General features: G+C 47.9%; 1 protein-coding gene across 2 annotated transcripts in view; it reads right to left on the bottom strand.

The window, feature by feature from the left end:
- Positions 1 to 24,373, bottom strand: part of EPHB3 (EPH receptor B3) — a 90,429-nt gene that overhangs the window by 44,644 nt on the left and 21,412 nt on the right. For both annotated transcript variants that reach the window (XM_033150755.1, XM_033150756.1), the window contains exons 2-3: positions 8,499 to 8,563; positions 2,558 to 3,230 (exon numbers count right to left, since the gene is read on the bottom strand). In XM_033150755.1, the coding sequence (XP_033006646.1) occupies positions 2,558 to 3,230; positions 8,499 to 8,563 (738 nt within the window). The remainder of the gene's footprint in view (positions 1 to 2,557; positions 3,231 to 8,498; positions 8,564 to 24,373) is intronic.

Raw genomic sequence — 24,373 nt, 5'->3', positions numbered from 1 at the left:
GATTCCTGCCAATCTTCCCTTTTGCAGTGGTCACTTGTACCGCTCTGAGCTCTAGAGCCGGTAGATGCAGCTCAGGCGGCTTCTCCTTGTTCAAAAATTCAGAGCAATGTGAGGCAAACACTCGGACGCACTCAGGGACTTCCCAAAGAAACGAGTCTTCCATTGTTGGCTCCGGAGCAGGCAGAATTCACACTCTGCCAGCCTGAGCGAAGGAGCAGCACAATAGGAGAGACCTCCTATCTCTCTCTCTCTCTCTCTCTCTGTCTCCTTTCCCCCATTTTCCCTGCTCTCCAAGTACCCAGATCTTTTGCAGCTGTGATTAAGTGCTAATGTGATCATATACTTTGCATTCCCTACAAAAACACTAAAACACACACACACAAAACAAAACAAAATTAAAAAATTTCTTCCAGTAGCACCTTAGAGACCAACTAAGTTTGTTCTTGGTATGAGCTTTCGTGTAGAAGTGTGCATGCACATGAAAGCTCATACCAAGAACAAACTTAGTTGGTCTCTAAGGTGCTACTGGAAGGAATTTTTTTATTTTTTATTTTGTTTTGACTATGGCAGACCAACACGGCTACCTACCTGTAACACAAAACAAAGCAAAACACCAGAGCGTGAGTCAATGTCCTCGTGCAGGTGCCATGTTTTACAGGCATGTTTTTCAAAAGAACAGGTTTTACAAGAAAGGAGATTCGGACTAAACGCGAGGAAGAACTTCCTGAGAGCAAGACTACCTGAGAAACTGGTGGGCTCTCCTTCCTTGGAGGTTTCTAAACAGGGGTCGGGTGGCCAGCTGTCAGGGATTCTTTAGCTGCGACTCCTTCACTGCAGCGGGTTGGACTAGATGACCCCTGTGGTCCCTTTTCAAACCCTACGGTTCTACGATTCCAGGTTCGCAGCCTCGAAGCCGGCAGCAGGCAGTGCTGACTCTTTTGCTTCTCTGGCTACCCCTCCAAGCCACGGACGGCTGCTCCTCAGTACCCCAGCACCACCTCGCAGTGACAATACCACAAGGCTTTCTTTGATTCAGAGTCAATTGGATTTACACTTTGGGAGATAACCTCCAGACACTGAAATAAGCGTTCTATGACCAGAGGAATTGGAGGGGGGGGGAAGAGTGCTACGGAAGAAAGCAGAGATAAGCTGTTTCCTATAGCATCGCTGGCTACCTGCTAGACTTTCAAACACCCACCAGACATTCGCCATGGCAGAAGGTATTAAGTGAGACAAGGCCAGTGTAAATCTCGGAGGCTTTTATGCGCCCAGGCTCTGACCCAGAAACACAGACCTTTTAATTTTAAAGCTAAGAATGTCAGGAGGTCAGGCTCAAAGGTGTGTGGTGTGCGCGCACACTTCTGGCATCTGTGAGCTGTCAGCTGCATAAAGAAAGAGAGAGCAGGAACCTGGGTTGGTGGCATCGTTCCAGAGCGAAGGACAAGGTGCTGGTTTTGATCATATAAAGCCCTGAAAAACAGTACGGACTCTAGAGACCTTAAAAGGCTCTTTGCCTCTGCTGCCTTCCAACCAGTCCATGACATGCCCCTTTGCCCCACTCTTGTTGGCGGCTGCCAGTGCTCCAGCCTCAAGATTCTTGCACAGTGTTGTATGCGAAGGCAAAAGCTAAGACTGACGTGATGGTGTATACACCATTAACAATGAGCCGGCCCTACTATGAGGTCCCATCACCTCCTGGCAAATAAAAGGGGAAGAAATGGAGGCAGTGAGAGATTTCACTTTCTTGGGTTCCATGATCACTGCAGATGGTGACAGCAGTCACGAAATTAGAAGACGCCTGCTTCTTGGGAGAAAAGCCATGACAAACCTAGACAGCATCTTAAAAAGCAGAGACATCACCTTGCCGACAAAGGTCCGTATAGTTAAAGCTATGGTTTTCCCAGTAGTAATGTACGGAAGTGAGAGCTGGACCATAAAGAAGGCTGATCGCCGAAGAATTGATGCTTTTGAATTATGGTGCTGGAGGAGACTCTTGAGAGTCCCATGGACTGCAAGAAGATCAAACCTATCCATTCTCAAGGAAATTGGCCCTGAGTGCTCACTAGAAGGACAGGTCCTGAAGTTGAGGCTCCAGTACTCTGGCCACCTCATGAGAAGAGAAGACTCCCTGGAAAAGACCCTGATGTTGGGAAAGATGGAGGGCACAAGGAGAAGGGGACGACAGAGGATGAGATGGTTGGACAGTGTTCTCAAAGCTACTAACATGAGTTTGGCCAAACTGCGAGAGGCAGTGAAGGATAGGTGTGCCTGGCGTGCTCTGGTCCATGGGGTCACGAAGAGTCGGACACGACTGAACGACTGAACAACAACAACTATGAGTCAGGTGAGACACTTGGTCCAGCTGGCGGAAGTCCTAACTTAATTCATTTTTTGACCCTTGGGGATGGAGGCGCTGGGAAAGAGAGAGTTAAGATTTTTTCCCTCGAGTGCCGAAATGTCTACACCCGCAGCATACATTGGGCAAAGCAGCCGTGAACGAAAGCAACAGTCCCAACACACGCAACCAAGGAACGCCAGGAAGGAGGCCACTACTTACCTAGGCACTGAGTCTCCTTCATAGCCGGTTCGTACCCAGCAGCACAGGTGCAAGCTCCCACGGGTACCATCCACTCCCCGTCGCCATTACAGTAGAGTTTCAAGGGCACGGACACTTCCACCGCATTGGGGATGCAGGTGCCTGGAGCAATGACCAAGGAGGTCGGCTCCGCTCCAGTCAAGGTCTCGGGGAAAACGGCAAAGCCAGCGATTGTGCTGGAGCACTTTTTGTAGAAGGCACGGACGGAGATGAGCGACATGCAAGCTCCCAGGTCCTGGAAAGCCAAGTAGAAGCCATTCTTGGAAAGGGGCCCGAAGCTGCGCACCTTGGTGTTCATCCGGCCGGACTCCAGCTTCGAGAAGCTCTCGTCGGGGGCAATTGTATCCACTTTGACGTAAGGGTTTTCCATCCAGAAGGGGCTGGAGGCAGAGGCAGAGTCCGTGTCCGACTCGTAGTAGAAGAGGTTGAAGGTCTCTTTGCAAGAGCCGGGGATGTTGGGGATGCTGTTGCAGTCGCGCACCGTGAATTTCAGCTCCACGTAGACGCGCTGGACGTCGTGGCGCTCGATGAACTGGGTGCGCAGCCAGTTGTTCTGGTTCATTTCTTGCACGTTGCACACCTGATACGTCCGGATTGGGTTCATGGCCTCGTCGTAGCCGCTGACTTCTTCCCACTGCACAAAATTAAATGACACCGGTCCATTATTATTTCTTTGTTTTTAACGAGAGAAAGGGAAGGCATGGCTAAGTAGGGCGTGTTGTTGTTTTTTTGGGGGGGGGGGCTTACTTTTTTGCAATTTTTTTCTCCTAGAAAAAAATGTGCTTGGGTGCGAGGAATTCAAACCTGCTGTTATTTTTCTGATTGGGATAACTTTTGGCTTGGCAAGCCTGCATCTGATTAAGAAGTGCATAAACTGCTTTTGGAAAACCAGCGAATTTTATATTTGACCTCATTAAAATGTCAGGTAATGCTAAATAAAAATAATTATAAATACTGATAATAGTAATATATAATATAACTGCAGGTATTTGCAGTTTTAACGCAATCTGTGCAATTTCACACACATTCTACTTACCAAGCAAAGCGAAATCACATTAATTTAACCAAAAACACCATTGGATTTCCCGAGTAATGTTTCAGCTTTTTAGCACCCCTCATTTTTTGAATTTGAAAACTGAAAAATTCAACCCACTCTAAGAAGGGCAAAGCAAAGCAGGACACCCAGGCATATAGCTGAGATTCTTCCAAACATAACCTGTTTGCTACTGGAAAGTTTGGATGCAAGGACATAAAGGTTGCCGCCATACACCGTAGCTCAGTGGTAGGGTATTTGCTTTGAATGTGGGAGGTCCCATGCTCAGTTCCCAGCACCTCCAGGTATGGCAGGGAAAGACCTCCACCCAAAACCCTGGAGAGCCACTGCCGATCAGAACAGACTGAGCTAGATCTGACTCAGTGCAATGCAGCCCCCCTGTGTTCCTAAACCAGCATTCTGTTTCCCACTGTGGCCAACCAGTTGCCACTGGGAAGCCAACAAGCCCACTTGACATCAGGGCACAGAGCCCCCCCCCTGGCAGCTGGCTTCACTCCTGGGTTGCCTTCTTTGCCAGAGAGACACCCCAAGGTATCCAGGCTTAAGCCTTTTCCCCGCCGGTCAACTGCAACATCCTCAGAGTGGAGATGCCAGGACTGAACCTGGGATGTGCTACTTGCAAAATTATGCTCCCCACTGCAGAGCTAAGGCCCCCACTCTCCTGTTAAATCGGCACTAATAGCCGTTGCAGGTGGGATTAGCTGCAGAGACAGGAACACACAAGCCTCGGAGAGAAGGCAGGGTGAAATTAAGAAACCAAATCTGCATGGGCATCATCCGTTAGCGATCTTGGCTCCATCTCAAAGCCAGAACTGGAACGTATGTGAAGGCAGGCAACTCTAGGCAGTTGATCCGTGCCGTTTTCGTACTAGAATATTAAAATCTGGTTTTGCACGGCTGGAACGTAGCTGACCGTTAAGAGTCCCAATTCACTGATTCACCCAGTTTTGCCTCTGGCCACACCCAACACTGACATGCAGCCCACGGAAAATGTTCCAGGAGGAAATGCAAACTTGGCCTGGAACAGAGCTCTCATCCCTGGCTCCCAAACAGGAGGCCCTGGCCCCATAATGCAATTGGCGGGGAAGCTGGAGGGTGAGGAAGATTTGCTGAAAACTTGCCTGGAGAGAAGAACATTCCCCGCCCCTCCAATGCACAGCTTTCATTGCTTGGGGGAGTGGGGGGGGGGATGATATATTGGGGGGAAGGGAGGGATCAAGTTTCTAGTTCTCATGGGTGGTAGCAAAAAACCCCACCAAAGCGCAGAAACAAAAGGGAAAGCTGTGGCAAGAGATGAAGTCATGCAGCGTCTGCCTGCAACAACTTGCAACAGCCTTTTGTTGTGGTCATGAAGTCAATAACGCTATTAATGAGCAGCACAATTCGGCAATATTGGTTGGTGAACAAACAGGAGGTCAGTGGCCCCAGGACACGTTTGGATGTTATGAGGAAAGGATCAAACCAAGATCGCCCATTTTTGTTGTCGCTTATTATTTGCTAGCAAATATCTGGTTATGGTAATAATAATAATAATAATTTATTTGTACCCCAGCCACTCTGGGCAGCTTCCAACAAAGATTAAAAATACATTAAAATGCCACAGATTAAAAACTTCCCTAGACAGGGCTGCCTTCAGATGTCTTCTTCTAAATGTCAGGTAGTTGTTTATCTCTTTGACATCTGATGGGAGGGCGTTCCACAGGGCGGGCACTACTACCGAGAAGGCCAAGGCCATTTAGGCAAGTGTTCTGTGTGTGCTCATATCTGCATATACTACAGGTGTATATACCCTGATGGTGGCGCAGTGCATCTCTGCATATGCTGCACAAAGATGCATCGCACACAGGCGTGCGTGTACACGCTTATGTGCAAATACACGAGAGGGGAATCCCCGAATGAGCAGACTAGGCCAGCCTGTGCAACGGGGGAGGCTGCAGTTTAATTTGTCCCATAGAACTGAATGGAGAGACCATCCAACTACAGTGATACCTAGGTTTACGAACAGTCCTGTTAACAAACTAATCGGTTTATGAACTCCGCAAAACCAGAAGTAGTGTTCCAGTTAGAGAACTTTACCTTGGTCTACGAACAGAAGCCGAATGGTGGAAGGGCACTGGCGGCGGGAGGCCTCATTAGGGAAAGTGTGCCTCGGTTTAAGAATGGATTTGGTTTAAGAACAGACTTCAGGAACGGGTTAAGTTCGTAAACCGAGGTACCACTGTATATAGTAAAGGAAAAGGTACCCCTGACCATTAGGTCCAGTCGTGTCCGACTCTGGGGTTGCGGCGCTCATCTCGCTCTATAGGCCGAGGGAGCTGGCGTTTATCCGCAGACAGCTTCCGGGTCATGTGGCCAGCACGACTAAGCCTCTTCTGGCAAACAAGAGCAGCACACGGAAACGCCATTTACCTTCCTGCCGGAGTGGTACCTATTTATCTACTTGCACTTTGGAGTTCTTTCAAACTGCTAGTTGGGCAGAAGCTGGGACCAAACAATGGGAGCTCACCGCGTCACGGGGATTCAAACCGCCTACCTTCTGATCGGCAAGCCCTAGGCTCTGTGGTTTAGACCACAGCACCACCCGCGTCCACTATATATAGGATAAAATAAAAGAGTGTACTGAGGTGGCTAAACTCTCTCTCTCTGGCCCTGGTGACCCCAGTCATTAAATCTGCTCCTTATGAACATTCCTATTCTGGGTCCTGCTCTTTGGTCATGCTAGAGTTTGACAGAATGATGACAGCTGACATGTATCAGTCCCTGAAACTCCCTCAAGGCTTCTTATAATTCTACACACCCAATATTTTCTGCAGAAGCAGGACAAGGCTAATGGCACAAAACCGGCTCCCTTTAAAAATAAAATAATAAAATCATTAAAGGGCATTTCTTACTGCTTGCAGAAATATCTGTATGGTTAACACATTGCAACTATAGTTTAATATGAACCAACAGCATGCCGGGTAGGTTTAGCCTGGAGAAGAGAAGGTTGAGGGGTGATATGATAGCCATGTTCAAATATATAAAAGGATGTCATATAGAGGAGGGTGAAAGGTTGTTTTCTGCTGCTCCAGAGAAGCGGACACGGAGCAATGGATTCAAACTACAAGAAAGAAGATTCCACCTAAACATTAGGAAGAACTTCCTGGCAGTAAGAGCTGTTCAGCAGTGGAATTTGCTGCCAAGGAGTGTGGTGGAGTCTCCTTCTTTGGAGGTCTTTAAGCAGAGGCTTGACAGCCATCTGTCGGGAATGCTTTGATGGTGTTTCCTGCTTGGCAGGGGGTTGGACTGGATGGCCCTTGTGGTCTCTTCCAACTCTATGATTCTATGAATGCTACTCAAATGTCCCCGGTTCATTCTTACCACACTCCTAGCTGCATCAGGAACAACAAGCCTCACAACTCAACTTGCTGTGCTAGTTTGAACCTGGGCTAATGGTTTGCTTCTTTCCAAACAAACCATGAGCTGTAGCCAAGGTTTGTTCTTGGGCTTGTTGCTTGTGGCATCTTTGGGGAAAACAAACCCATGAGCTCAGTTTCGGTCGACGCAACGAGCAAAGACTTGTGGCTTGCTGCTCCAGGAGCAAGCAGGGGAGAAGCAAAGCGGAGCTCTCTTTTTTGAACAGAATGCACTATGGCGCAGCTCATTCACATTACACCAGTGTTAAACAATAACTATGGTTTTTAACATGACACGGGAGCACAAACTTTTAAGAAATCACCTATGGTTATTCTGCGCGTGACTACAGTTCCCCGAAGAATCAATCTTTTGGTTCCCTGTTATGGTGACCTCTGTCTTTTCCCTTCACAGGCTCTAGAAACAGCTTCTCCCTACACACAACCTACTGCCCCTTACTTATCCCACTTCCTCCTTTAGCAGCCACTGCTACACAAACCTCTGCCTGCAAATTCTGGCATTGCAGGGGGTGGACTTAAAAAAAAAAATGGGTTACAGTAAGTCTGAAGCAGAAGTTCTTATAACATTTTATGATTTTTTTTTTAAAGTCTGTGCTCACATGTCATGTTAAACCATAGTTATTGTTTAACTATGGTTTGATGTGAATGAGCACAGCCCTGGTGCATACTGCACAGAAGGCCCTACTCGCCCCTGGAGGCAAATTCTGCAAATGATTGATTTCTATGGTTTTTATAGGTCTAAGTGGCCTTCTTGGGCTACCCTCATTGCAATTGATAGGAATTCACATGGGTGGCTGAAGCAGTATTTGGGAAAACAAAATAAAAAAACAAAAAATCCTTCTAGTAGCACTTTAGAGACTAACTAAGTTTGTTCTTGGTATGAGCTTTCGTGTGCATGCACACTTCTTCAGATACACTGAAACAGAAGTCACCAGATCCTTAAATATAGTGAGGGAGTGAGGAGGGGTATTACTCAGAAGGGTGGTGGGAATGGGGGATTGGCTGATGGGTGTGGAAAACCTGTTGATGACTATTAACGACTGCAATTAGTCCTAAAGGAAAAAGCAAGGGGTGAGATGGCTAAAGATAGCTTTGTCATGTATAATGAGATAAGTTTGGTAATGAGTTGCAATTTTGGGGCCGCCCCCAAAAAAGTATTTGGGAGTAGCAGGTGAATCCACGTATCACAGAGCTGTAGAGTAGGAAGGGACCACGAGGGTCATTTAGTCCAACCCCCTGCAATGCAGGGATATTTTGCCCGATGCAGGATTCGAACCCACGACCATGAGATCAAGAGTCTCATGCTCTATTGATTAAGCTAAACCTAAGTTGTGGAGACGCACAGGAGAGGAAAGACAGACAAAAGCAGTGTGGCTCATATTTCTGCCCACGTCTGGTTCTAACCCAGGCCCCTTTGGCAAATGGAACATCTTACCCCAGTCTCCGGATGAGCCGTCCACGCCAACTCAGACGTCACCCACTTCGTATCCATCAGAGTTTCTAGGGGGGGGGGGGAGAGAGAAACACACAACTTGGAGGTCACTGTTGCACAAAGTTATTTGTTTTATTTCTACACCGCTTGATTGTAAAAGTAAAAAAAAAATGAAAACCTCATGCAGGCTTTAACCCAAGGAGTTACACAAATAAAATTATGGGCAAAAAGCAGTTTGAAAGAACCATTCAAAAGATTAAGATCAGCAGTAGACCGAGAACTCTCATTAACGTCATTGGGTTATTGGTTTGTTTTTGTTCTGGCACTTATTATATATTTTGTGTTTTTATACTGTGAACGGCGGCGGGATCTACGGGTGAAAGGCGGTATGCAAACTGAACAAATACAAACAAAATAAAACTTGTTACAGCAACGCGTGTGTCAAATTACACCGGAAGAGACCATTCCCCTTCTGGAAAACAGCAAAGGGGACCTTCAGCTTGGCACACTCCCTAGCCTGGCACGGAAAAACGAGGGAGCAGATAGATTACAGCGAACCGGGTCGCCCACAGAATGAATTTTCACCTGCGGCCAGTTATGGGGATGCTGCCTGTGTTGGCCCAGCGGATGGCACTTTTCTGGGACATGCCACCGCTGCCTTCGACAGGTTCCAGAGCTAAGCCCTGGCACTTGAAGGAGGAGAGGAAGAAACAAGAGAACCAGAAACCTACAAATAACACAAGCCCCTAGAGATCATTTCTTTTTTCTTTTTTTAAAAAAGAAAAAGTTAAGAGAAAACTTAACCCTGGGATGGAATGGGATGTGGGGAAGATTGCAGGACAACAAAGGTCCTTGTTACGGTTGAACTTTAGGGCTGTTTTGCCTTCAGAAAGGAGATTTCCCTGGAGTTACACGCTTGGTCTACCCTAATGACTGCCCTCCCTCCACCCTTTTGACCTCTCCCATTCCTCACTTCTGTGCAGACCTGGAGGAAGAGGCAGGAAAAGCTCTCTCTCTCTTCTCTCCCCCCCCCCCAACTTCTCCCAGACTTTGGCAGTACTGGCACAGAAAGCAGTGCTTTCCCCATGACTAGGGCGGTGAAGGCTGAAGCAGGTTTATCCAGCAAGAGAAGAGCAGGGAGGCAGCTTCCCATGCGCTGCTCACTTGTGCTGTTTCAAAAAATAGGGGGGAAGAATTTGACCGTCTGGCAGACATTCCAGCAGCGGATTAACAGCCAAAACCTCCCTGTCAGCATTCCCCAAAGAGCCTCCCAAGTCCCAGCCTCAGCCTTGGGGGTGAACAGAGAGAGAGAGAGAGAGAGAGAGAGAGAGAGAGAGAGAGAATGAACAACAGCTCGTTTGGGATTTTTGTCAGGGCCGTAACCAAAGACGGTTGACCCCAAGTAGCGCCAGGCCATTCTGCAGCGTGCCGGCATCCGAGACAAGAGAAAGATGGGCATTTGACACGGAGGACCAAACACTAGCAATTTGATAACATCAGCTGAGAGAGAGAGAGAGAGAGAGAGAGAGAGAGAGAGAGAGAGGAAGGGTCCGGGGCAAAATCAGGTGCATGGCAAAAACAGTTGTGCGGCCGCAAGAGTTTATAACACAGCTGAGTTCCAGCAGCACAGCAAGCACACACCACAAAACTAGACCCCAGTTCATGACTGGTTGTCTTATTAAAAAGGCTTTGAGTACTTGTCCTTGTAAAGAGGTATCACGAGAGACCGGGCAGTATGGGGAAAGGGGTCGAGGAAGCCAGCCACAAGGGTTTACCCTGTGGGGCGCAGTTAGTTCGGTTCGGTTCACATATTGATGCAAATCTCCCTAGCTTGTACTTCCTGAAACAATGTGCAAACTGAAACACAGCTGTCCTTCTAAACCTGCCATTTCTCGGAATTTTGCAAGGCAGTATACAAAATACGTACATGCGTTAGGGGAACATAAAAAGTGCACATGGTTGTTGTTGTTTTTGTCAACGTACAGAAATGTGTTATGGTAGGGGAGATTGCTTGCAAAAAAAAAAACGTGTGCACGAGGCAAAACTGCCTTGGAAATGTGTAGATGAGCAGTAAAGTGTGCTAAACTGCTGTTGAGTTTTCTCGAGGACTTTTCCCTTAAAAAAATGAAACCGCGAGCTGATGCAAAAACGTGGCAAACTTGAGGCTGGGAATAGTGAGAATTGGATGGGAAGTGGAATTGACAAATTTGTTTGTCGCTGCAGCCTTGGCACCCTTCTGTGGAACAAACCTTCTCCGTCACAGTCACCCAACTTGGCTGGGACCTTCCTGCTCTCAATGCAAGAGTCAAAGCTAGACATTATGACTACTGCAGCTCCTTACCCTTGTCTCCAAGGCCCACAGAGTATCAGTTAGCATCATTTTATTACTTTTGCACATTTGAGAAAGGGAGAGAGAGAGATACAGTCAGAAAACACCATCTAACTGGTGGTTGTTTTCGGGAATACTCATTGCTGACTATTGCCCAGTTTGATTCTGAATCACACCAAAAACACAGAATCACATCACCCATCATCCCCGACCCCTGTGGCTAGCTGCAGATGATGGGAGTTGTAGTCCAACAACATCTGGAGAACTGCCGACTTCCCGCCCCTGCTACAAGCAAAGGCTTGCACAAATTTGTCACTTGCCGAGATTTAAAGTAACTCCTGCCTTACAGAACAAACAAGCCACGATAAACAAAGGAGGACATGGTGGCGGGTGTCCCCCCCCCCCTGGTCCTTACAGAACAGGTTGGACGTGGAGATGCACGTGCAGTCCCAACCAAGAGTGGGCGGGAGCAAACCCCCAAAAGCGTCCCGCGCATGCTCTCCGCCACCGAGATACCATCTCTGCCTCGTGGAGGGGAGGCCAGATATGCACCGTGCCAGGAAACCGTCATGCCGTTCTCAAAAGTGAGGAATTTACGGCCTGTCAACCGAGTGATCTATCTCCCATCAAAAGGCATGATTGATGGGGATTCTGCCTTTATTGAAAGGAAACTTGCGCGTGCTGGAAGTGGTTTGCATACCACCCATGCTTTGCCCCGAAAACAAGTGCCGGGGAATGCGGCACATGGGCGTCCAAAACACTCCCCCAGCCTGAATGCTGCATCTTGTCTTAAATCTAGAAATGATTCCCGTCTTCCTCTCTCCCTCTTACCTGGGACTCCCTTCCAGATCACCTAAGCCGGGGTGGGAAAGCAAAAGTTCTTGGGCACCCAACAGCACCAGCAAACATGGTCAGGGACAACAGGAGTTGCAGTCTGCAACCCCCCCCCACACTTAAGGGATCCCCACCCCCCACTTAAGGGATGCCAGCTTTCTTCAGAGTCCTCCTCAAAGCCCACCTCTTCCACTGTCTTGGTTTTAGCCTCCATCCCAACCCCTCACCCCAAATGATGGTTACAGGTAGGCAGCCACGTTGGTCTGCCAAAATCGAAACAAAAAAATAAAAATAAAAAAAATCCTTCCAGTGCAACCTTATTGAGACCAACTAAGTTAGTTCTTGGTATGAGCTTTCGTGTGCATGCACACTCCTTCAGATACACTGAAACAGAAGTCAATCCCAAATGATGGCACACTTTGGATTGCATTCGAGTGCCTCAGCCCACATCTGCCACATGTCACTGTCCGCTGTCGGGAGGCAGTGCGCTTCTGCTAAATACCAGTTCCTGGTATTAAAAATCATGTGCAGGTGACAATGCTACATGGGCTGCCTTTTTGCAGTCTCCCACTCCCATGGACTGCAAGAAGATCAAACCTATCCATTCTCAAGGAAATCGGCCCTGAGTGCTCACTAGAAGGACAGATCCTGAAGCTGAGGCTCCAGTACTTTGGCCACCTCATGAGAAGAGAAGACTCCCTGGAAAAGACCCTGGTGTTGGGAAAGATGGAGGGCACAAGGAGAAGGGGACGACAAAGGGTGAGATGGTTGGACAGTGTTCTCGAAGCTACTAACATGAGTTTGGCCAAACTGCGGGAGGCAGTGAAGGATAAGCGTGCCTGGCGTGCTCTGGTCCATGGGGTCACGAAGAGTCGGACACGACTGAACGACTGAACGACAACAACAACTCCCACCCCATCACCCTTCGGCACCCTCTCGGTGAGACAGCAATTAGTTTTCCAGTTTGGACTTGCAAGGAGGTTACATCGCATCTTGGGATTTTAGGAATCCTAGTGCCATCCCCCTGGAAGAGAGATGGGGGCTGTGATGGAACAGCTGCTCCAAAAGTGGGGAAAGCAGACTGGAGCCTGATCAAAGCTCAAGGATCGCACTGGAAGTTGATGGATGGTTTGCATCTCATGCCAAGGCACCACTCAAGCCTGATCTGTGCAGAAAGCAGAGCCTGCCGTAAAACTGTTCCTGGACTATATCAGTTCAGACTGCAAAGTGGGGTGGGGGGGACGACTGCAAGGCTAAATGTTCCCCCAGTTGAGAGGGAAAATCCCCCTAGAAAACCAAATGTCAGGAACACAGCGTCTTCTAGCTTAGGCTAGCTTGTCTTTCGGCGGGTGTTCATTTTCGCAGGGAAGCATTCGAACACACAATGCTCGGAAACAGCACGGTCCAAGAACGGTTTTTGCGAATCAGCCGTTTGCACAGTCTGCGATTCAGAGACAATTCAGGCCCTCACAAAGCGCCCGAGCACAAATGGCGAACTACACATGCAACATGGTAAATGGTGGGCATTTAAAGGACTGGCTTCCCTGCATTAAAACAAAGAAGGAGTATTGCAAAATGACCAGGCTCCCAATTCTGTATTTAGGCAAAGAACCCTGGGCACAGAGAAATGCATGTAACACCCTTTGCTATGGAGGAACTTGGACATGTATTTTAAAACATCCATTTAAACAAGGATGATTTTATACCTTGGTTCAAACTGTAATGCCTAAATTACAGGTGTGTTAGAAGCATATCAGCTCCTGCTGCGTTCCTGAAGCCAGCACCCCCAAAAAGGTACCGAGACGCTCCTTCAACCCGGCTCCTTCCCCTTTGAAAAACCTCAGCAGCAGCAGCAGCAGTAGCAGCAACCCACGGGAGGACAAAAGAACTGGGAGAATCCCTGGGGAACCAATTTAGCCAAGGCAAACAAAAAGCTGGACATTTGTAATGGAGGCTTGTAAATAGCTAATCATCTGGTCTCCTATGGCGAATCAGAACCGTTTCCAGGCAACCATGCAGGGAAGCTTCTGTTAAGTGGGAAGTGTCCCCCGCCCCTCCTTGCAGTGCCAGAAACTGCTAGCGCAGAGGCAGGGAAGGCTAGCAAAAGTTTTCCTGGGCTAATAACACCAGTGAACTTATAGTACCGGTATTTGCAAAGGTAATGCGACCACCGCCGCAAAACAGTGGCATTTGCAGGCCTGTACCTGCCCATCTTCAACCTGCCTGAAGTTGAAAGCGACTACAGCTAGAATTGTGGCTGCAGTTTTGGGTGGCACTGTGTGTTAAACCACAGAGCCTAGGGCTTGCTGATCAGAAGGTCGGCGGTTTGAATCCCCGTGACGGGGTGAGCTCCCGTTGCTCAGTCCCAGGTTCTGCCCACCTAGCAGTTCAAAAGCACACCAAAGTGCAAGTAGATAAATAGGTACCGCTCCAGCGGGAAGGTGCAGTAAATGACGTTTCCATGTGCTGCTCTGGTTTGCCAGAAGCGGCTTTTGTCATGCTGGCCACATGACCTGGAAGCTGTACGCCGGCTCCCTCGGCCAGTAACACGAGATGAGCGCCGCAACCCCGGAGTTGGACACGACTGGACCTAATGGTCAGGGGTCCCTTTACCTTTCCCTTTCCCTGCCCATCTTCAACCTGCATGAAGTTGAAAGCAACTATAGCTAGATTTGTGGCTGCAGCTTTGGGGGTTATTTGCTTCATCTGCTTTCTTGGAGAACCTTGCGATGGGACAGCTCAAGAAAGAGCCAGAACAAAGCAGCAGAAACTTCTAGACCTGCTATCAACCTTGCCTGCTATCAACCTTGCATGTCCAACAGGTAAATCCAACACACACACACACACGGCCCGCAGCCCCCTCATGAAATGCCCTCCTCGGAGGTATGTTCCGCCAGGGTGTGCTGATCCATGACAGATGCTGCGTTCTGACAGGAGACGTGCCGTTTGCATCCTGATTTTGTCAGGATCCACGAGCTCACCTGAAAGACGGGCGCCGAACAAGGAGGCACAAGAAGAGGCTAAAAATAAAATAAAAAAGAACTATGCTTGCAGTAATTAGAAATCTCGGGAAGCAGTCAACCACAAAAAGCGGGGTGGGGTGGGGGTGGGTAGGCTCGAGAAGACAAAGAAGGAAAAGCCAGAAAAGCATATTTTCAGCAGCTGAAAGAAAAGGGAAGGGGCTGTGAGAGACATCAAGGCAAATGGACATAAGGCTGCCCCTTTGCCCCTTCCCAGAATTCCTCTGCAGGCTAAAATTCAACAGATACAGTCTTTTCCTAACGCTGCAGGCTAAAATTCAACAGATACAGTCTTTTCCTAACGCTGCAGGCTAAAATTCAACAGATACAGTCTTTTCCTAACGCAGAGATACCTGAGCCAGACAAGGTGCTACTTACAGTTTCAATGAATCTTGCTTAAGGCGGCCTACTTTTACTTCGAAGGAGGTGCAGTCACACGGAGCCCCCCCCCCCCAAAAAAAAAATTCAGGACATTTCCTGCCCAAAATTGTACAAAGGTGCCACTTCGCAGTAAACAGCACCCCATTCAAAGCAGCAACAATATCCACCCCCCTCCCGCCGTTACACTTTGCAGAGGCAAACACTTTTGACCCTGTTCTCAGCGCCCACCCCAAAACACTGCGGAAAGGAGGGGTGCTTTTCTTTTCGGAGGGCAACTTCGTTTCCCAAATTCTCCTCCGATTCACTGTCAGCTTAGGCCTACTGAAACTAATATATTGTCGAGCCCTGAGGCCAGAGTACAACTTGCTTCTCCCAACAGTGATTTAACTGCTTTGCAGAGCAGTATATGCTTGTTATATGTGAACGATGGCACAAGTGTCTGTTTTGCTGTGACTAATTATTACATTAGACAGTTTACTTTGTATACACACACCTCAACCAGGAAGCCTACGTAATTTGCACCCCCTAGTAGACTCTGGCTAAGTTTTAGGCAGACACTGATGATTTTTTCGAGATTTCACGTTCCCGTTGCACCTTTTGTGCGCCGCGTGAAGCATTTTTTAATTGGGAAGGAAGGCAGTTGCATTTTACAAAAAGCAATTAGCAAAACGCACCCTCCGCCATGGTCTCGAAAAACAGGGGAGAAAACACACATACACAAAGGAAGCAGACGCCGGTGTGTGTGTGTGTTTGTACACACATGCGTTTGGCCCAATATAATAGCAAAAAAACTGATGCAGGAATTCCTAGACTTTTTGAGCCTGTGGGCACATTTCAGAATTTGAGAAACTGCCATGGCTGTACCACAAAATGTCTGCCGTGGCAAGAGGTGGCAAGTCACAGAACGGCTGCCACGAGAAGCCTGGCTTCCCAAAGAAAATGAGTGCAAGGGAGAGGTTGGGTCTGAGACCCAAACGTCAAACGACGTATCTGGTCCCTCCCCAGAACAAAATACCGGTTTCACAGGAGGAAAACGGGAAGTGCCTGAAGACACCACCTCCCTCGACACCAAGGGGAAGCAACACCACACAGACAAAGCAGACTGTGCCTTCAACCATGTTGGATGGAAGGAAGACAGGATATAAATGAAAGATTTCGATATACCACAAGGACGGAGCTATTTGGGGCATTGGCTGACTTCGTGGTTTTCCCTGCCTTGTGATTTTTGCACAGCACACGCACATCATTATTATTCGCTATATATTGCCAGGTCAAAAATTACGAAGCCGATACCACGTCAAAGCGGTTTTGGACGATCTATCGCTATATCGCCCAGCTCTACTGAAGACACCATGGGGAAGGGTCATAGCTCGGTGGTAGAGGGTTTGCTTTCCATGCAGAAGGTCCAGGCTCAATCCTGAACATCTCAAGGTGGGGCTGGGAGAAGAACCTGCCTGAAATCCTGGAGATTCACAATAGTCGGTCGGATGGGCCAAAGGAGCTTCCAAGGTCCCTATCATCTCCATCTGAATCACAAAGCTTGGAAGCTCTGAACCGGCATGCCCAAAGCTCCAGGTCAGGGATGTCTGGAAGAATCCTTTGCCAGCTTCAGAAGATCTTTAAGACAAGCAGAAAAGGAGTACCGAGGAACGAAAGATTAACCACAGCAAAGGGAGAAAGTAGCAAGGAGAAAGCTCAGGGGGCGGGCGGTGGGGGCAGATGATATCGTAGAACAAAGCGTGCGGCTGAGCCAACCGATTCTCCCGGGATACGTGCCGAGTCATACTGGGCAAAATGCAATCTGCAGCTTGTTTCAGGAGCTCTGTCTGCTCCTCATTGAGACTCCCGGTTCCAAGTTTTACTGCGGGCAAGTCAGAACCTCCTTAAGAGATACTAACTGTTTGGACCGACATCAGAGGCCATTGCAACGTTCTTGGCTGCTGAAACGGCAGGCTGGGGCACGGCAACGCAGCAGGGAAATGTCTTTTATGGGGGGGAGAGAAGCTCCAGCCTGCCACCTCAGCCAGCAGGTCGGCACTCTTCCTTCTAAGAAACCCCAATTGCGAGGATAGATTTCAGCCAGCGACTAGGACCGAAGTAGACTGGCATGCATATTCAAGATCAATGGCATGGAGGCTATAGAAACTCAATGGGGAGCCAGTGTGGTGTAGTGGTTAAGAGCAGTAGACTCATAATCTGGGGAACCAGGTTCGTGTCTCCGCTCCTCCACATACAGCTGCTGGGTGACCTTGGGCTAGTCACACTTCTTTGAAGTATCTCAGCCCCACTCACCTCACAGAGTGTTTGTTGTGGGGGAGGAAGGGCAAGGAGAATGCTTTGAGACTCCCAGCAGCTGCATTTGGAGGAGCGGAGACGCGAACCCGGTTCACCAGATTACGAGTCTACCACTCTTAACCACTACACCACACTGGCTCCAGAAAGCTGGAGGGGCCAGCCAGATGGAGATGTCCTTGGCCAACTGGCCACCCAAAGATCTCCATTTGGCCACAATCGGTCCTGCTCCAGTTGCAAATCACGGCTGGCTAATTTTGAGCACTGTTCCTGCATTGCCGGGGGTTGGAGTAGATGGCCCTCGGGATTCCTTCCAACTCTATAATGCTGGCATTGTAGCATCATTCCACAAGGTACGGTTGTGATTTCCTGCACCCCTGCCTCCTGCTATAAAGGTAACCCCCCAAACAGCAGTTATGACCCCTGAAACTGTGTCGCGCTTCTACCCACATACGAGAAAGTAAGCCTAGGAGTCGTTTCATCACCACTGCAGCGGGAGCAGTGGGAGCCCTGAGGCCGGCAATCCAACTGGTAGAGCTGACCCCAGAGAGGGGGGAACCTCCCCTGCCCAAGCTTTCGACTCCCTGCCCAGCTCAGGCAATAACTGTGGCCACAGCAAGCAACCTTGTGCTCCCTGCATTCAGGCACCTATTGGTACAATTAATCCCAGCGACATTCTGAGCAGCATCACAAAGGCCTTTGGAGAGAACGCCTTTGTCCAGGGGGAAAAGCCGCCAGTGGCACAGAACATGAGGCTGCACTTTTCCCGCTGACATGCATTTTTTTTTTGCAAATGCAAAAGCATCAGCCACACAGGGTGAAAGCATAGTTGGGGGCGGGGAGGGAGGCAGCCCCTGTGTGTTTCCCTACCCTGCAAAACTTCCAAATTCTCACTGATCTTCTTGCCTTTTTTAAAGAACCTTCATCGCCCCCACTCTCCAAAATAGTTGCACACTCTGGGGCAGGGAAGGCAGCTTTCCTGGCAAGAAGTTATCAGTGTTTGTTGACAAAGGACCCGTCACTTGCCCCTACACTGCCAGGATGTTTCATGCACAAAATTGCAAGCTGTTGCACTTTTTTTGCGGGGGATCTAGACGATTTATCCCGAGATAACTCTCCTGTTGCAGAGCAGGGGCCAGGAATGTCATTCGCCTCTGCAGTCGGAACCACAAAAATGTCGTCGTGAAAAACTTGTTTTGTAAGCGTCGCAGGAACCAATTGGACAGTGCCCGTGACAGCACCAGTATTAAGTCTCCTCCAACCAGCCTTCACCAGTTATGTTCTAATAACTCTTTTAAGAAGCAGTTACAGGTGGGTAGCCGTGTTGGTCTGCCATAGTCGAAACAAAATCAAAAATTCTTTCCAGTAGCACCTTAGAGACCAACTGAGTTTGTTCTTGGTATGAGCTCATACCAAGAACAAACTCAGTTGGTCTCTAAGGTGCTACTGGAAATTATTATTATTATTTATTTATTTTTAAGAAGGGTTTTGAAAAGAGTAAGAGAGATTGAGAAAAGATCATGCTCCAGAGCTGGAGTGCTCATCTAGCCCCACTTTATTTTTAAGAAAAGGGATGGGACATTTACCCTCTCACGAAGTTGCACAGGGACTGGCACAGCCTCTGCCAACCTGGTACATTACAGCCAAATTGGATTACAATTTCCACATCCTCCACTGATGGGAGACACAATCCAGAAGAGCTGTAGATCGAATTTTTGGCCAAGACTGGCTGGACACGGCCCCTGCTGCCTTTGAAACCGGCCGTTCTCCCTCCCTTTTCCTACTTATTTTTTTTAAAAGCCGAACCAAGATGGTGTTTGCACTGATGGGTGCAACCAGCTTTTGGCTGTAAACACAGCTCAGGTGTGAGTCTCCCTCTCACCTGGCAGAGGCGTGTTTCTGCCTTAAATCTACAAGGCCGCCAAAGAAACATCACAGAGTCTCCCTAATTAAAGAGAGAGAGAGCACACAAAGTTTGGGAGTGTATACTTCATTATCGCCATTTCAGTTCTGCCAAAAGTAAAACTCATGGCCAGGTCAACCCCACCTTTGCGCACTTCAAAGCCCAAACACACTTGCTTAATAATGGCCTCATAAACCATCTTTGAAACGAAGCAGCAGAGAAAATGGGACTTTTTATCTCTCCAGCCTCCTCACCTTCACCCGGCCACCTGCCCCACCTCAACTGCTGGTCAGAGGAACGATCCCCTGCGCCTCTCAGCTTAATAGGAGAACCCCTCGCCTCTGACAAAGCACACCTCATGAAAGATTCAGAAGGGTTGCGCGCTGCAGGAAGCAGCCATGACAGGTTTGAGAGGTGGGGGGGGGGCGGAGGCAGAGAGAAAGGCAGAAAAAGAGAGGGTCTGAGCACCAAGCCACAGGACCGTTGCAAGATGCAAGCAGAGCCCTGCATGTCGGGGTGGAGAAGGAAGGGGGCGAGAGCTCAGGATGTGCATACTTCATGCGCTCTCCCTCCTGGCACTCCCCAGAGGACCTGAGCTGTCAGGGCAAAGCTATTCCAGGCCCAGGAAAGGCCGTGACCCACGAACACCGTCTCTCTGCAAAAAAAGTCTCGGAAAAGAGGGGTCCTCGGAAACCCATCTGCTTGCCACTTTTAATGCGCCGGCAGAAGCTATGTGCCAGCTCCCCCTGCAGGAGACCAGAGGCGGCTGCAGTCAAGGCTACAAAAGTGGGCAGTTTCGTTCCTCCCGTCGCTCAGCGTTCCCCCCCCCCCAAAAAAAAATTGGCCTTCAATTTCATAACTCACTCAGGATAATTTTCTTTTCTAAAAAAAACAAAACAACAGCAACAGCAGCTAGCATTTCATACCCTCCCGTTACACACCTTAAAAAAAAGAAAAGAAAAGAAGATTATTGGTTTCTTCGCCGTATAAAATATACTTCTGCAGATAGAAACGGCGCTGAAGGTCGTAAGTGAGCTGTCGGAGGGAGACAGGTAGCTTGTCAAAGCAATGCGTTTGTCAATAGAGAAAACCTGTCTGCTAATACGCCTCACTTAATATTGCGGTGTGGAGCTGACACACACCCTTCTCCTAAGCCAGACTTTAAACGAGGGCTTGGCTAAAGCAGCTGATAAAATTTTGACTCCCCCACCCCACACACACCATTTGTAATTGTCATTTCTCTCTTTTTTAAAACAACAACAACACAGTTTGGTTAACATTAAATCTGAATGCCCTGTTAAGGCTACATAACACTGGACTAATTAATTTCTGTCGAAAACATTGCAATCGAACTCTTTTAAGGTAAAAACAATACAAAAAATATAAAAAAATTCCTCCCAGTAGCACCTTAGAGACCAACTAAGTTTGTTCTCGGTATGAGCTTTCGTGTGCATGCACACTTCTTCAGAAACCGGAAACGAGAAACCAGTGGGGGTTGGGGGGGGGAGAGGATCGGGGAAATCGTCTTTTTTTTGAGACCGGCTGCTTCATTAGATTTGTACAGCGCTGAATGAGCGTCGCCGCCATGAACAAAAATAAAATGCAGAAATGCGGCAGCTCTTGCTTATGCGCAATGACGCATAAGCCTCTGTGACACAATAAGAAGGCGGCTGTGTTATTACGATGGGCTGGAGATTTTGGGCGAAGGACAGGCAAGTCATCACAGGCACTGGAAGCCAGGGAGTAGGAGCCAGCTGCTGCCTTCAGGAGATGAGGAGGGAAAGGATGTCCACTAGGCCACACCTGGGTGGTCCTGCACATTCATGTTTGCATCCTCTGTGCTTGAGCTCCGCAATTATCTCCTCCTTAATTTGTACGCGCTCAGCTGGGACCACGTCAATGGGACTTGGAAGCATAGAATCTGCCGAGTCGGAAGGGACCCAGAGGGTCATCTCAACCAACCTCCTTTTTTGCCCAACGGGGGGCTCGAACCCACCACCCCGGAACCGAGAGCGTCATGCTCTTACCAACCGAGCTTTTGTTCTTTCTTCAAAATATTTTCACTGAAACCTTTCGACATAAAATACAATCGGGATCAAAGCAGTCTACAATACAGGAATGTTTAAAAGAACGAAAATATATAAAAGAAAGAAGAAAAAAGAAAAAAAAGGGGGGGATGTACCCATAAGGCCCTTCACCATATTTATATTGTATGTATCCTGTCATCTATCCACATACATTTTTGCCAAATATGGGGCTCGAACCCGCAACCCCGAAACCGAGAGTCTCATGCTCTACCAACGGAGCTATCTTTCTTTCTTTTGAAAGCAGACACACATGATATTGCACTGCTGCAGAGTTCAGAAGTCTTCCCCAACCTGGCGCCCTCCAGACATTTTGGACTGCAACTCCCAACCTTCCCAAGAACTGTGGATGAATGATGGTATAAAAATTTAATTAACTAATAATAATAATAATAATAATAATAATAATAATAATCTATAAATGCAATAACATTTCTTTTTATTTTTTCACCTGTCATGGCGCACTGTATCCCTAGTATCATCCCTTCTGGAAGGTTCTATGCCTTTTGAGTTGCCTCTAAAAGCACAGAGGCTAGAATCGCCGTCTTCAACCTTTTTAGACCCAGGGACTCAGTTTATCTGCATTGGGGGGGACGGACCCATTGCTTAATCTCTCAGCCTGCATTTGCTCCTGTGTTGCAACCCACCAGTTGAATGATGAGAAGTGGATGAGAATAAGGAAAAACCTTTGGACTATTAGCCGGTTTGTGTGGCTGGGGTGGAGGGAGCCACAGAGAGTTATGTAAAAAGAGAGAAACAACCCAGCGCACAGCCACCGGGAAATAACATGGTGAAAGGTCTGGGTTGATCAATAAAGTGCGATGTGCTGCATTGTGTGTGTGTGGATTCACTTCCAATTAGCCTCCTTATAAGGCTCAGCGGCTTAAAAGGGTGAGCAGAGTTATCCAATGAAAAAGTACTGTGTTTTTGGATGTATCTTAAAAGTAGGTTAAAGAAAAAACAACTTCCAGGTTCTATACGCAAAATTATACAAAGCAATACTCTCCTACGTGGAACAAAATGCTCTATTAAGTTTTGACATCATAACATGCTCTCTTCTGGTCAGATTAACCAATTACTCTGCCCCACTGTGTAAGAAACACAATTGGGAAAAGGAACAAACATTTAAACCAGGCTTTTTTTTCCCCTCTTGAGAATTAAACCCATCCACACCAAGTCTGAGCTAGTTTCCTGTCTGCTGATCCCTAACACAGAGTGCTAGAGGATGCACAGAGCCCAGGTGGGGCACAGATATAGTAACCCATAAGGAAGAATCTGGGGTAAAAATGGCAGACAAGGGACCTTTTATATGGAGAACACAAGCTCTGCCACTGAGTTATGGCCCTTCCCCAAATGTTCTTGACAGCTGGCCTCCCCTAAATCATTTTATTATTATTATTATTAATTAATTAAATTTGTATACCACCCTATATGTAGATGTCAGGGAGGTTCGCAACGCAAAATTACAATCCAAAAAACCCCACACAAAATGCACGATAAAATTAAGAACAGAAACAAACCAACAATCCACAACGCATTTCAAAAGGGCATTGGATGTCAATCACATACCCTCCAACATTTCTCCGATGAAAATAGCGACGTCCCATTCCATAATGATGATTTTTACTATTTATACCCCGCACATCTTACCGGGTTGCCCAGCCACTCTGGGAAGCTTACAACATACATAAAAACATTAAACATTTTATGAAACGTTGTATTCAGCAGTGGAAGTCATTTACTGAAATTTTAATTGTAACTTAATTTTGTTTGCTTAGATCGTGGTAAGGTAAAGGTAAAGGGACCCCTGACCATCAGGTCCAGTCGTGTCCGACTCTGGGGTTGCGGCGCTCATCTCGCTCTATAGGCCGAGGGAGCCGGCGTTTGTCCACAGACAGCTTCCGGGTCATGTGGCCAGCATGACAAAGCCACTTCTGGCGAACCAGAGCAGCGCACGGAAACGCCGTTTACCTTCCCGCTGGAGCGGTCCCTATTTATCTACTTGCACTTTGACATGCTTTCGAACTGCTAGGTGGGCAGGAGCTGGGACCGAGCAACGGGAGCTCACCCCGTGGCAGGGATTCGAACCGCTGACCTTCTGATCAGCAAGCCCTAGACTCTGTGGTTTAACCCACAGCGCCACCTGGGTCCCTTTTAGATCGTGGTAGATCCTAGCAAAATCTTTCTTTTTTCTCCTCTCTTTCTCTTTTCCCTTTTCCTTCCTTTTTCTTTTTCCTTTGTCTCTTGTTTTTTTTTTCCTTTTTCTTTCTTTCGGTATATTAATATATGCAATAGGCAACATGTAACTTATATTATGTAACATGCAGTACGTAATATGTATTTTTTAATGTGTAATAAAATAAAGCCTATTAAAAAAACATTAAACATTTAAAAAAATTCCTTATACAAGATTGCCTTCAGAAGGCTCCGGGGTCAGATAACTCCATACCCTCCAACATTTCTCCAATGAACATAGGGACATCCTAAAGAAAAGTGGAACATTCTGGGATCAAATTAGAAAACGGGACAGCTTCTCCAAATCAGGGACGTCCCTGGAAAATGGAGACACTTGGGGGGTCTGCAATGAAACCGCCAGTTGAACATTCCACAAAGGGGGAGCCACTGCAGAAAAGGCCCGTTCCTCTCGTGGAAGAGGCACACAAAGAAGGGCCTCAGAGGATGACCTCCGGGTCCACGTTGGTTCATATGGAGAGGGGCGGTCCTTGAGGTATTAGCCACTCCCTCCATATTCTCCTCTTCTGGTACCGTATTTTTCACTCCATAAGACACACTTTTTCCCTCCTGAAAAGTAAGGGGAAATATGTGCGTCTTATGGAGCGAATGGTGGTCCCTGGAGCTGAATTGCCCAGGGGCCAAAAGAGGATCATGCTTTTTATTTTACAAAGAGAAAAGGGGGTGTTGAAAGGACCCCGCTCAGCAGCTAATCAGCAAGAGATCGGGAGAGAGATAAGAGTCCCGGCTCCCTTTCAGCCCCGCCATCTTGCCCAGGCCTCCTTTGTTGAATGTGCTGCAGA

The sequence above is a fragment of the Lacerta agilis genome, chromosome 5, assembly GCF_009819535.1.
Source record: "Lacerta agilis isolate rLacAgi1 chromosome 5, rLacAgi1.pri, whole genome shotgun sequence".
In the NCBI taxonomy this organism is placed as follows: domain Eukaryota; kingdom Metazoa; phylum Chordata; class Lepidosauria; order Squamata; family Lacertidae; genus Lacerta; species Lacerta agilis.
Note: the sequence above shows the minus strand (reverse complement) of the source record. Positions and strands in the feature narration are given on the sequence as shown.